This window comes from Balaenoptera ricei, chromosome 8 (assembly GCF_028023285.1).
Source record: "Balaenoptera ricei isolate mBalRic1 chromosome 8, mBalRic1.hap2, whole genome shotgun sequence".
Taxonomy (NCBI): domain Eukaryota; kingdom Metazoa; phylum Chordata; class Mammalia; order Artiodactyla; family Balaenopteridae; genus Balaenoptera; species Balaenoptera ricei.
The window spans coordinates 106,642,120-106,654,772 of NC_082646.1; the positions used below are offsets into that span (position 1 = coordinate 106,642,120).

General features: G+C 57.0%; 1 protein-coding gene across 1 annotated transcript; it reads right to left on the reverse strand.

Annotated features, from left to right (window-relative positions):
• Positions 1 to 112: 112 nt before the first annotated feature.
• Positions 113 to 11,395, reverse strand: PYGM (glycogen phosphorylase, muscle associated). The gene is made up of 20 exons (XM_059931912.1): positions 11,091 to 11,395; positions 9,927 to 10,028; positions 9,760 to 9,838; positions 9,572 to 9,675; positions 9,063 to 9,194; positions 7,662 to 7,773; positions 7,493 to 7,575; positions 6,946 to 7,089; positions 6,519 to 6,611; positions 6,126 to 6,272; positions 5,818 to 5,981; positions 5,407 to 5,521; positions 4,748 to 4,849; positions 4,259 to 4,406; positions 3,899 to 3,957; positions 3,630 to 3,771; positions 2,980 to 3,187; positions 913 to 1,047; positions 636 to 702; positions 113 to 532 (listed from the first exon to the last, which is right to left on the reverse strand). The coding sequence occupies exons 1-20, from the start codon at positions 11,331 to 11,333 to the stop codon at positions 383 to 385; spliced, it is 2,529 nt and encodes an 842-aa protein (XP_059787895.1). The 5' UTR covers positions 11,334 to 11,395; the 3' UTR covers positions 113 to 382.
• Positions 11,396 to 12,653: the final 1,258 nt, after the last annotated feature.

A 12,653-nucleotide genomic window follows, 5' to 3' on the forward strand; every position in this document is an offset into this window, starting at 1 on the left:
GCCACCCCCACCTTCTGAGGGAACGCACCTGACACGGGTGGGGGTAAGGCACGGTGACTGCGCAGCTGCTATGTCGCCCAGAGCTAAAAATATTTCCCAACAGAGAGAGGAGTAAGGAGGCTCCCAAGGAGAACCAATTTATTGGGGAGTGGGTGAAGTTGGTCAGACCCATAAATAGGAGCGGGCAGGGAGCCCGAGGACGGGACAGGAGCAGTGTCCTTAGTCACGCTGAACACTGGGATCTCGAGGCTGATGGGAAATGGGGTTCCAGGAAGAGGTTTAGAGATCTAACTCCAGTACCCCACCCTCTGGATGAGGAGCTGGAGCTGGCCCAAGGGATCGCCAACAGACTCAGGGGCAGGTTTGGGTCTGGTCTAGAGGCTCAGATCTTCTCGTCAGGTGCTGGCAGGCGCTGGCGGTTCGGCTCCACGCCCCAGATCTCCCTGGCGTACTGGGCAATGGTGCGGTCGCTAGAGAACTTGCCAGAGGTGGCTATGTTCCGGATCACCATCCGCGTCCACTCTCTCGGGTTCTACAAGCCAAAAGGGAGCTCTGGGTTTGCTCTGCCCCACCTACCGCCTCATCCCAACCAGGGCCACCAAAGCCCTGCCAACCCCTGGCCCAGGACCCCTCACCTTGTACAGGGCACTGACTCTCTCCTGGCATTTAATGTAGTCTTCATAATCTGCAAAGACTTTAAACCTGGAGGGGAATGGAGAAGCAGGAAGTTTCATGAGGTCAAGGGCCAAGCCCATCCTGTCCCATTGGATTTCTGAGGCCCTGAACAGTGATGCTGCTTCCAAAGGAATCTAGTCCCAACTGCCCAGAAGCCCTGTCCAGCCTCCCCACCGCACCTGAGCCCTACTGAGCCCAGCAGCCCCACGTGTGCAGTTTCCTGGCCGGCCAGCTCACCGGTCATGGTGCATGAGCATGTTGACAATGGCCTTGAACAGGTCGGGCTGTTTGGGGGAGAAGAAGCCACTGTCCAGCTGGTCAATGATGTGCCGAAGCTCTGGAATTCGGTCATAATATTCCTGGGCATTGTACCTGTGGGGGAAGAGCCGTAGTCAGCGCCCTGGAAATGGGTTCCTGGCTCCTCCTCCTCCAGCAAAAATCCAGGAAGTTCCAAGCCCCAGGGTCAAAACCCAGGCCCAGCCTGCTACTGCCCTCCCCGCAGCTGCCACACTCCCTCCGGAGGTCTTTCCAAGAGGCCCCCTCCCTTCTCAGCTCAGCTTTTCATCCCCCAATTTGTGGATGAGGAAACTGAGGCCTAGAGAGGACAGAAAGGTAGTGTCAGAGCCAAAGGCCCCAAACCAAGCGCTCTTCTTCCCACACACCACCACTGTCTCCCAACAGGTTTGTTTCCTCCGTGAATGGCTTTTCTGCATCACCATCCACAGCCCATCCCTGGCCCCGCCTTCAGGCCCCAGGAGGAGCGAACAGGTATATCCTGAGGAACACCCTTAAACTCAAACCGTCCAGCCAAGCTCATCGCTGTGCCTGGCACCAACTTTCCTCCAGTGTCCCACTTCCTAAGGCAGCACAATCCATTCCTGAGCCACCTGGGTTCATATCTCTCAAGACCAGTCTCATCTCTTTCCTTCCTTTCTCTCTTCCAACCAGAAACCAAGTCCGCCTCCTCAACACTGCCCCTAATCCCCATCCCCAGCACTGGTCTGCTGCAGGGGACCCCCAGTGCCGTCTGGCGTCAGCCCCACACTGGTCCCCCACCTAGACATTGTCCCCTCCAGTCAAGCCGCCCTCCTGCAGCCAAAAGTGTCCATCTGGAGCCTAGTTCTGAACGTGTTGGACTTTGCTCAAAACATTTCACATTTCCTTCCTGTCGAAAGGACCAAGTCTGCCGCGCTTCCAATGCAGGGCACGCGGGTTCAATCTCTAGTCAAGGAACTAAGATCCCACATGTCACACGGTGCAACCAAAACAACAACAACAACAACAAAGGACCAAGTCTAAACTTTCTAGACAAGCCCCACAGGAGAAATTCCTATCAATATTCAGTGCCAGCTCTTGTAAGCTGTTGGTGGGAGTGTAAACTGGTACCAAATTTCTGGAAAACAATTTGACAATGTGTATCAGGAGCCTTGAGAACTCATACTTTTTACTCAGAAATATCCCCTTCTAATAATGATCTTAAGGAAATAATCAGAGATGTGGACATCAATGTAAAAGGTTAGTCATCACCAGGGACGTTTATCCTAACAGACAGGGGAAATCAACCTTACTGTCCAACCATATGGAACTAGTTAAATAAGTTATGCCATGTCCATAGGATAGAATGCTATACAAACATTTAAAATATCTTGAAGACTATTTAATGACATGGAAAATGCCTCACCAATGTTAAGATAACAGGATTCAATATTGTACATACATTATTCCCAACTTTTGAAAACTATATACACACACATATAAATACACGAAGAAAAAGAGAACTGTGGCTTTAAATCTGGGTGATGAGATTATGGATGATGGTTGTTTTATTCTTTGTGGCTTTGCATTTTTCTAACCAGTGAGCATGTACTGCTTTTATGATAAGAAAAAATCATATTTTAAAATGTTAAAAATGTAATGCCAGGAAAATGTCTTCTCTGAAGATCTATGTTTCTGACCACAGCACAGATATAACTACTGTACTCATATTTCCCTTTTTGCCATGGCTGCCAGGGAGCTAAGAATTTCACTTTACTTCCAATTCCAGAAATAATATTATCTCTTAGGGTTGATATTATTTTCTCTTCCTTTTCCTTCAGTTCTATGTTACTTCTTTCTTTTCCCATTTCATTAACCTTTTTTGTTATAAGTTACCCCAAAAGTTTTCTAGACTCGTGATGGCCATAACTAAGGCCTTGTGCAGCCTGGACCAGCCTTTCCAGTCATGCCTCTTGCTCCCGGCTCTACCCTCCAGCAGTCGCACCTTGGTGCCTCCTGCCCACAGACTGTGAACATTGCAGCTCATACCCTCTCTGGTCAAGCCTTTCCACGTCCTCCACCCTCATGCCGAAGATGAAGATGTTCTCCTCTCCCGCCTCTTCTGCCATCTCCACATTGGCCCCATCCATGGTGCCAATGGTCAGAGCCCCATTGAGCATGAACTTCATGTTGCCAGTGCCTGAGGCCTCAGTGCCCGCAGTAGAGATCTGCTCAGAAAGGTCAGCGGCCGGGATCACTGTGGGGGGTGGGGCAGCAGGGGACAAGCTCAGCTCCAGGAAGAGCCCCAGACCAGCTAGAGACTCTGGAGTTAGTCTGGCCCTAGGCCTAGCCAGATTCAGAGTCCCCTCCACCCCAACCCTCCAGTCTTAACCAACTAAGTCTCCCTCTCACTGCCCCCACCGCCCCGCCACCTCTTGTTGATTCTTGAACATCTGGGATCTAACCTGGACTCCCCCCACCCCCCAGCTCCATTGTGTGATTTAAAGGGCACCACTGAGGCCCATCTCCCCTATAATTTCACCCCATACCACCATTAAAGGGACATCCTCATGATTTGAGTATTGTCCTCTCCAGATTCTTCCTCAAAGTGCAAGCACCCTAACAAGAGGAGATTAATATCTCTTCCTGGGACTGAACTAATCAGAGCTTCCCTAGGGTCCCCACTGGCGGCATTCCACCTTTCTCGGCCAGTGAGACTCGGTAGTTCTCCAGGAAGATCACGCGGAGGCGGTCTCCCACCGCCGGGTCGTGGTTGACCACATCCCCAATGGCTGTAATGAGTTTGATGATCATCTTGGCCATGTGGTACCCGGGTGCAGCCTGTGGGAGCACAGTCTGGGGTCAGCTCCACAGCCTGACCTCCTACCCCCATCCTGCAACCCAGCCAGGCTGACCTCAACCTGGATATCAAAGAACCACAGCCGTGGTCTGCAGCCCGGCTTCTCACCTTCCCTCCAATTATCACAGTCCGAGGCACAAAAAACTTATTGGGATCCTTCTTGATGCCTGTGGAGAAATAGAGGGATCCAGTGAGTGGGCCAGGCTTTCCCTCTGGGCAGTAACACCTGACAGCACCCATCCAGTCAGGGCTGGGCTGGGAGACAGTAGCCCTGACTTGGGCAATCACTTGCTTTGTGACCTCAGATTTGTCACTTCTGCCCCCTCTGAGCCTCAGTTTGCCCATTTGTGAAATGGGGATAATTCCATGTCCCAAGAGGTCAAAGGAGATGTTGATCAGGAAGTATGTAGTATCCTGGGAGGTACACAGAGGGGGGAACCGGGAGCCAGAGGGAGCCCTGCCACTCACGGTTGTACATTGTGATGATATGGAGGCAGTTGAGGAGCTGGCGTTTATATTCGTGAATCCGCTTCACCTGGATGTCAAAGAGCGAGTTGGGGTTGATGTGGACTTTGTATTCCTTCTCTAGGTACGCAGAGAACTTTAACTTGTTTTCCTGAAGGCAGGGGAGTGGAGAGAGCTCACCAATAGGCCTCAGCCTCAGGAAATCCTACAGTCTCATTTCTTTCCCAGGAAGGTGAGGATAGAAGTCTCCCTTGCCACCTTCATCCACTCCTGCATCAGGGCAGACATTGCTAATCAATGTCAGCACTCTTCCAGTGAGGTCAGATGATGCCTTCCCACCATGGACTGACTCCAGGCAACTTCTACCAATGGCCTGAGGTTGCAGAAGAGATGAGCTCTATCGACCATTCCTGACTCAGACATCCGGCCCCTCCAGCACCCTCCACTCAAGCCCTGGCATAGGGGTCTGTCCTAGGTCGCAGCGCTCCTCACCTGCTTCACTTTGGCCACATCCCGGATAAAGGCTTCATCGTCCACATAGGAGAGCACTTTGCGCAGCTGGTCCAGGTCTGCGATGTAGTCCTCCCCGATGCGCTGTGGGAAGATAGCTCTCAGTTAGGCCCATGTCCCTCCTCCGTCCTCCCTCACAGAGGGGTCCCTTTCCAGGTCAACCAAGCCCCATCCACTGCAGACAGCTCCTTCCTCTGCAGCCTCCCAGCTGGGGGGTGGTACATGTATGTGCATCTTTCCTCCCCTCCTGACCTTGAGCTCTGATGGCTGACCCCCATCTGACCCCACAGGCCTTCCCCCTGGCCTTTTCCTCTGACAGGCATTGACCTCAGGGCCCTGCTCCCAATCTCTGCCCATTTCTGGTCTCACTTCAGATGTGACCTGCTGATAACCCCTCCATTAGACTGTGAACTCCACCAGGTTGACCTTCATAGCCAGGGCCTCCATTCGCCCAAAGGCACCCTCATGCAAGCAAGAAAATGGTTCCCCTCCTCCAGATAGATGCAAGGCTTGGGGAACGCAGTGCAGGATGGATTTCAGCCCTCAGATGGGTGCCCTACAGTGAACCACATACACAACCACACCCAGATGTTCCCTGCAGTGACCGCGTTGACCCCTACTGGCCATACGTGAATGCTCACCTCAGCAATGACCTCTGCCAGCCCAGGGTTACACATAACCAGCCAGCGCCGAGGAGTGATGCCGTTGGTCTTATTCTGGAACTTATGAGGCTCTAGCTCATAGAAGTCCTTGAAGCTACAGGATGGGTTCGGGGGATCACCAATCACCCCTGTGGGATGAAGGCCTCCTCCCTGGGGCCCCTACCCTGGTTTCTTGATCAAAGGGGCCTGGAGGGGAGGGGGAGGGTGCTGTGTGTAAGAGGGGTCATCTGGGGACAGGACTGGACCGGACGGCAAGGCTACGATGCTTGTAAGAGCGGCGCCACCCGTGGAAGGGGCCAGCTGAGGGCGACTGTGAATGGCCAGTGCCGGGCAGTGAGGGGGTGAGCGGGGGTCCAGCGGGAGGGGCGGGGTCTGGGGAGCGGGTCTTACGTGGTCTTCTTGAGGATCTCGGAGTGGATGCGAGCCACGCCATTGACAGCGTGTGAACCGGCGATGCACAGGTGCGCCATGTTGATGCGCTTCACCGCGCCCTCCTCCACCAGCGACATGCGCCTCAGCCGGTCTATATCCCCTGGGAACGCAGCCGCCACCCGCTGTGCCAGGAGAGCCCAGAGCTAGGACGGGGACCCAGGACCCAGGTCCCCAGCGCCTACCCCCAGGTCTCTGCCCACAGCCCTCCCTGCCAGTCTCAGGAGCCATGCTTTCCATGCCCTGCACCCCACGCTTCCTCCACTCACGTTAAGGAAGCGCTGGTTGATCTCATAGATGATCTGGAGGTGCCGGGGCAGCAGGGTCTCTATGAGGTGCACGGGCCAGCGCTCCAGGGCCTCGGGCAGCACCGTGTGGTTGGTATAGGCACAGGTCTTCACAGTCACGTCCCATGCCTGACAGATGGGATGGGGAGGAAGGACCCCCGGGCTGAAGCCGGATGACTCTCCACACACACTGTGCAGCCAAGAGCCCCGGCCCTGCCACCGCCATGCCGGGTTCTAGGACACCCGCCCTCTGGGCCTCACACTGCCGTCTGTGCAGTGGGGGCTCCACCCACATCTTTCCACTCCCCAGGCTGGGAGGGGAACCCTGAGATGCAGCGGGTGAGGCAGGGGTGGAGGAGGGGCCCTGAAGCCCACCTTGTCCCAGTCCAGCCGCTCCTGGTCCACCAGAATCCTCATCAGCTCGGGGATGGCCAAGGAGGGGTGGGTATCATTGAGCTGGATGGCCACCTGGTGGGGGGGCGGCCATTGGAGTCAGTCTGGGCTCCAAACCAAGGCTATGATCGCTGTCCTTTGCCCCTTCAGAGCACCACCCCCCCAGGGCCCCTCATGGTTCTAGGGTTGAGCTGGGGGTGGAGGCCCTCATGGGGGCAGGTATGGGGCAGGAGGAAGAGGGGAGCGAGGTTATATTGAGGATCGAGAGCAGATCCCCCCACACCCACCCCCAACACCCAGCCTCCACTTCCTCATCTATAAAATGGACAGTTCAGGCTGAGACTGGAGGGAGGAGGGATGACACCCATCACAGGAGGTGTAGAGGCCGGCCTTCCCTGGGGCCTGGTACCTTATCCGGGAAGGCGTCGAAGCTCGTGCGCACAGGGTCTTGGCAGCCGAACTTGGAGGATTTGAAGCGGCGGATGATGTCCTGGAGCGTGGCAGCCACGACGAAGTACTCCTGCTTCAGCCGCAGCTCTTTCCCCTCAAAGAACTGGGGACAGTGCCAGGCAGGGTGGAGTCAAGGTGGTGGCCTAACACTGCTGTGGGTGTGACCAGGGGAGACTCCCACCCACACCAAGGTGCCCCACCTCAGGGACCCAGGGGTCTTTCTCCCACCAAGAAGCAGCAATGTGGATGGTAGCAGGAGGGAGGGATAAGGACCAGGAGTATTGTGGGTGTTACCAGGGAGCGGCTCATCCAAAGTGCCCCACCCTAACCTGCTGCCCCCAGGACTCAGGCATCCTCCCACTTAAAGAACTTGGGGGAAGAACAGGACACACAGGGGCCAGCAATATGCCCTGGGTGTGACTAGGGCACCGGCAAGTGTCACTCCCCTTCTCCTGCCCTCTCCCATGCACTCTGGCTTCCTGTCCCCAGCCCAGGGGGTAACATACATTGTCGTTGGGGTACAGGACACGGGAGATATTCTCAGCCAGGTTGCGGTCCAGCACAGCCTGGATGTAGCCACCGACGTTGACTGAGGAACGAACGTGGGGACAGGGTCAGGCTTGGGTCGAGTGTGGGCCGGGGTGGGCAGGGGCTGCTGGCTTTGGCTGAACTCACAGTCCTTGAGGTTGAAGTCATTGGGGGCCTTGGCAGACCACAGGCGCATGGTATTGACGACGTTGTTGCGGTAGCCGGGCACGGGTGTGTCGTAAGGCATGGCCAACACCACCTGCGGAGCACCCGGTGTGGCGTCAAGAGGTGGGCATCTGCCGTGCCCGAGAGGCCCTGAGAGCCGGAACTCCAGCCTCTGTCCCTGCACTCCGCCAACTCCCCACACCGGGTTCTCGTCCCAACTCTGGGTGACCACAAGCAACCCCGCCAACCTCTCTGGACCTCGTCCATAAAGAGAGGACTTCCCAGTGCCTCCCCACACCCCCATGCCCCTCCTTGCTGGGCTGCTGTGAGGATTCCAGGAGGAGGCGGGGAGGAGCTCGGAGCCCAGGGTGGGGCCCTGTTGGTGGGCACTCTGCCATGACGGGGATGAGCTGGCCGCCGGCCTGAGCACAGTCTAGAGGACACTCTGGACTCATGGAAGGGCTGGGAGGAATCATGGGGCCTGGCTGAGGGGGTCACGGAGGTCAAGTCCATCCAAAGGGCTTACGCCTGGTTGACCACAGGGCTAATTAGCAGTGACTAATGCTGGCCCCACCTCTCACAATTAGCAAACATCAATAATTGCTGCCGATAGCTGCCTGCTACCACGGGGCGGGGGCACACCCACGCCTCCCTCCCCAACGTTAAGTAGCCTCTGATTGGAGCAGAGTGAAAGCTGCGGCTCAGAGAGGGAAGGGATTGGCCCAAGAGCATAGAGCTAGGCGGGCAGCCAGAGCCCTGCTGGACCTTAGCGTGGAGGACAGCAGAACAAACTCTGATTCTGAAAGTCTAGAGGTTGCTGTGCAGCTATCTGGAGGCCGATGACCTGCAGCCACAGCAAGAGAACTGGCTGAGCTGGGATTTGGACACCTCGTTTAGCTTCAGGTTGCCTCTAACTTGCTCTGTGACCCTGAACAAGTCAATTGCCCTCTCCAGGCTTTAAGTTTCTCCCCTGTCCCCCTTTCTGGGCTGTTGCTTTGTTTCCCATCAAGCCCCCAGTTCAGATGTGCAGGGGGGCCAAGACTCGGTGATTATCCTTTGATGAGTCTTGTGGGGTGATGGAAAGGAGAGACAGGTCAGGGGAGAAGCATTGGTAGAGTAGGGCGGCCTCTCTCCTCCTCCCAGGCTCTGCACTTGGTCTGGCTCCCCTGTGACCGTGTCTCCAGCCTCTCCTGGTTCTAGCTGTGTGACCTCGAATAAGTCACTTAACCTCTCTGAGCCTCAGTGGCATCCATTATAAAATAGCACTAGGTCCAGTAGCCTCCAGGCTCTGTCCTTATTTCTCCCTGTTTCCTCTAGAACCTCCTCCCCTCTTCCTCACTAGATTTCCCGCCACCACCCCCCGCTCCCTGGCTTCCCTCTCACCTGCGTGTCCACCCACTTGGCCCCCTGGTCGGTATGCTCCACTCGGCCATAGAAGTGCACAGGCAGTGTGAACTCGGGTCGGGCCTTCTCCCAGGGGTTGCCGTAGCGAAGCCAGTCATCAGCCTCCTCCATCTGAGCCCAAGGCAGGTCAGGGGAGAAAGGAAGGCAGTGTCAGAGCCAGGCTCACACCACAGCAGGTGGTGAGTAGGGCAGGAGCAGTGGCCTTAATGTGCCCTATACAGGGAGGGTGTAAATGAAGGACTTTGGGATAGGTGGGCCCCTGGTCTGGTGGAATATCCAAGGGGACACGGTGTGTGTATGAGAGTCTGAGATGTTCCACAGGTGTGGACCTCCTATCCCAGGAGCTAACAACTGGCTCGGGGCCAGGGGGAAGGGGCAAGGATGTTTTCCACCAAGGCTGGGGCTGGTTCTGGATCTATGTGCAGATGAATGAACAAATAGGGGTCTTCTCCATCATAACTACAAGGTCAGGGCCCAAGGTCACTCACCTGCCAACCCCCAGAGATCTTCTGGTTAAAAATCCCAAACTCATAGCGGATCCCATAGCCATAGGCAGCCAGTCCCAGTGTCGCCATGGAGTCCAGAAAGCAGGCTAGGGGTGTGCATGGAGGTGGGTGTCAGAGACACAGCACAAAGGAACCCTTCTGTCCAATCCCCTGCCACCCTGCTTACTTACCCGCCAGCCGGCCCAGGCCCCCGTTGCCCAGCCCTGCGTCCTCCTCGATTTCCTCCAGCTCCTCCATGTCCAGGCCCAGCTAGAGGCGGGAGGGTATGGCAGGCGTCAGGGCCAAGGGCCAGCAGGTCAATCTCCCAAGCCCCAAGGCTTGCCCCACCCCTACACACCTGGTAGGTGGCCTCATCACAGGCATTCTCCAAGGCCAGGTTCACCATGGTGTTTTGTAGCGTCCGGCCCATGTAGAATTCCAGAGACAGGTAGTAGATCCTCTGCCCAGAGAGACAGGTGGGGAGGTGGAGGGGAGGGCGTCAAGGCCACCCACTGACATTAAGCCAGGCCCAGCTGGGCCTGCACCTCTCATACTTCCTGCCCCACTCCTAGGCCCCAGCATGTTCCAGCCCTGCCTCCATTTCTCCCCCCTTCTCAGGCTTTGGGACCCAACAGGCAAGATTCTGGTCCCAGCATTTCTTCTGACTTTGGACAAATCACTTTTCTTCTCTGAGCCTCAGTTTCCTCATCTGGAAAATGGGGCTGGCCATATCTACCTCAGGGGCTAGGAGAGGTGCCTAGGAGAGGTAGGAACTCCTTCCATCGCATGCAATTCTGCCAACAGCCCATCAGGGAGTCAGGACATAGGGAAGCCCCTCCAAGTGCTCCCCAGAGGGGAAAGCCAGGCCCAGAGAAAGAAGTCATTGGCTCAAGGTCACACATGACGCAGGGCTAGAGTTGGCCACCTCCCGTCCTTGCAGAGGGCCCCTTGGCCCTCAAGCCTCAGTCCCAAGAAGGGGACGGAGAGCCGCCAGGATCCAGGATGCTGATGGTGCCTGGTGTCCTGGTTCCCTGGGTCCCCTCCCTGGCCCTCCCCCACTCCTGCCCAGAAGTGTCAGGTTGCTGACATTTACCAGTGACCCCAACAGACATTTGATCTCACCACCCCAGCTGCCCCAGCTACGCCCCATGCGCTGCACCAGCACACACACCACGCACGCATTCAATATGTCCTTCCACTTAGGGTCCAACCCAGGCCACAGGGGTCTTCATGCCCCCCAGAAGCCCCTCCATTCTCTGAGTGAGCCCTGGGCCTTTGCAACCAGCCTACCTGACCCGAGCCCCCTGACCTGTCCCCGTCCCAGATTTCTCCCCCTGGGTTGCCCCAGCAACCCATTGCACCTGGCACCCCTGGATCCTCCAACCTCAGGAACCTGGAGTGACCCTTTATTTTGCTGCAGAGAGCCCTGACCCCAGGGAGGGGCTGCCACTTGGTCAAGATCTCCCAGCCCCCAGGCAGGGGGACCCAGCCCATTCCCCTCCCGGGGTGCCCCAAGCAGCACCTTGGGGTCCTTCTCGTAGTAGTGCTGCTGCGTGCGGATCCAGCGGCCCACGAGGTGGTCACGCACGGTGTAGGCCAGCGCAAAGTAGTAGTCTCGAGGGGTGGCCACATTGCGGTCTTTCACGAGGGTGAAGTGTAGGTGCCGGTTGAAGTTCTTCTTCAGCTCGGTCACATTCTCCACGCCAGCCAGGCCACGCACGCTGATCTGCTTTCTCTTCTCCTGGTCTGTCAGGGGCCGGGACATGGCTGCGGGAGGGCGGGCCGGACTGACTGTGTGGACGGGTGGGCGGCCTGAGTGGAGATCCCCAGCCGGCTGGTGCTTTAAAGCCTGGCTCTGGGCAACGTGCCCCGCCTCCTCCCTCGATGGGAGGGTCTTGGCTTGACCGCTCGGGGAGCTATTTTGGGGTGAGGGGAGGAGAGGAGGGGCAGGGAGGGCAGGGCCGAGCTCCACACGGGACAGGGAGGGCCACCCTGGCTCATTCGCAGCCCTGCGCTGACCCACTTCTGCCAGGCCTCACACACTGGGGTCTGCTGTCTTCTTTCCCCGTCCCTGCCTTTTGCAGGGTCAGAGACAAGATGCAGCAGGCAGAGCGCTGGCTTGAGAGGCCTGAGGCTTGACTGGAGCCTCTGGGCTGTGACTTTGGTTGAGGTCACCCTGATCTGGACCCCTCTCCTGGGTTATAGATGAAGGATGCAGCCTGATTGCGGGCCCTCAATCAGGGCTCCTTGGAGAGGCCGAGGGGGCTGTCAAAGGCGGACAGGTGGCAGGAGGCCCAGCCTCCATCAGAGCAGCTTGACTTCGGTTCTAGACCTTCACGCAAGAGGCTGCAAACCACAGGCGGGATGCCCTCTGGTCAAGCTTCCACAGTGGCCCTGCACCCGGGTGGGGAGGACACATGTGGCAAGAGGGGCCAGGACTCCCCACAGGCTGAAGGCCCAGGCGCTGAGGATCAGGGTACCCCGAACAGAAGAAGGGCAGCTAGCAGAGGACACTGGGTGGCTGGGAGAAGGGGGACCAGGACCCCGGGTTCCAGGGGTGGTATGGGGAGGTCGCCTGAGGCAGGGCCCCTCCCCGCTCCACCCCCCACAAAGTCAAGTCACTCTGAGCTCCCCCTGTTGCTGTCCCTCAAGGACCTCTGAAGTGACCTTTTGAGAGGGACGGTCAGATTACAGGCCAGCTTTGGCTAGAGGCCACCAGCCTGGAGCAGGGGCCCCTGGGAACTGTAGTCCTGTGGCCCACAGGGGTAGAACTGAAGCACCCCCTACACAGACACATACACACAACATTGGCCAATGGCATTAGGTCTCCCCATGACGCAGCTGCCAGGTGAGTGAGTGAAGCCTTCTCCCATTCATTTCTCCCACCTGGGACCATGCACTAGACAGGGCCACACGCTGGACAGGCCTAAAGAGTGGGCCAGAAATGTATGGACACCAAGGGGGGAAAACTGCGGGGGGGTGGGGATGGTGGTGTGCTGAATTGGGCGATTGGGATTGACATGTATACACTGATGTGTATAAAGTTGATGACTAATAAGAACCTGCTGTATAAAAAAAAAAAAAA

Bases quoted from the DNA above. Each gene is read 5' to 3' on its own strand.
- PYGM (XM_059931912.1), bottom strand. From the start codon at position 11,333: ATGTCCCGGCCCCTGACAGACCAGGAGAAGAGAAAGCAGATCAGCGTG. The intron at 9,676-9,759 runs GTAAGTAAGCAG...GCACACCCCTAG, and splicing joins GGGCCTGGGCCGGCTGGCGG to CCTGCTTTCTGGACTCCATG. The intron at 533-635 runs GTGAGGGGTCCT...TTTGGCTTGTAG, and splicing joins GAGTCAGTGCCCTGTACAAG to AACCCGAGAGAGTGGACGCG.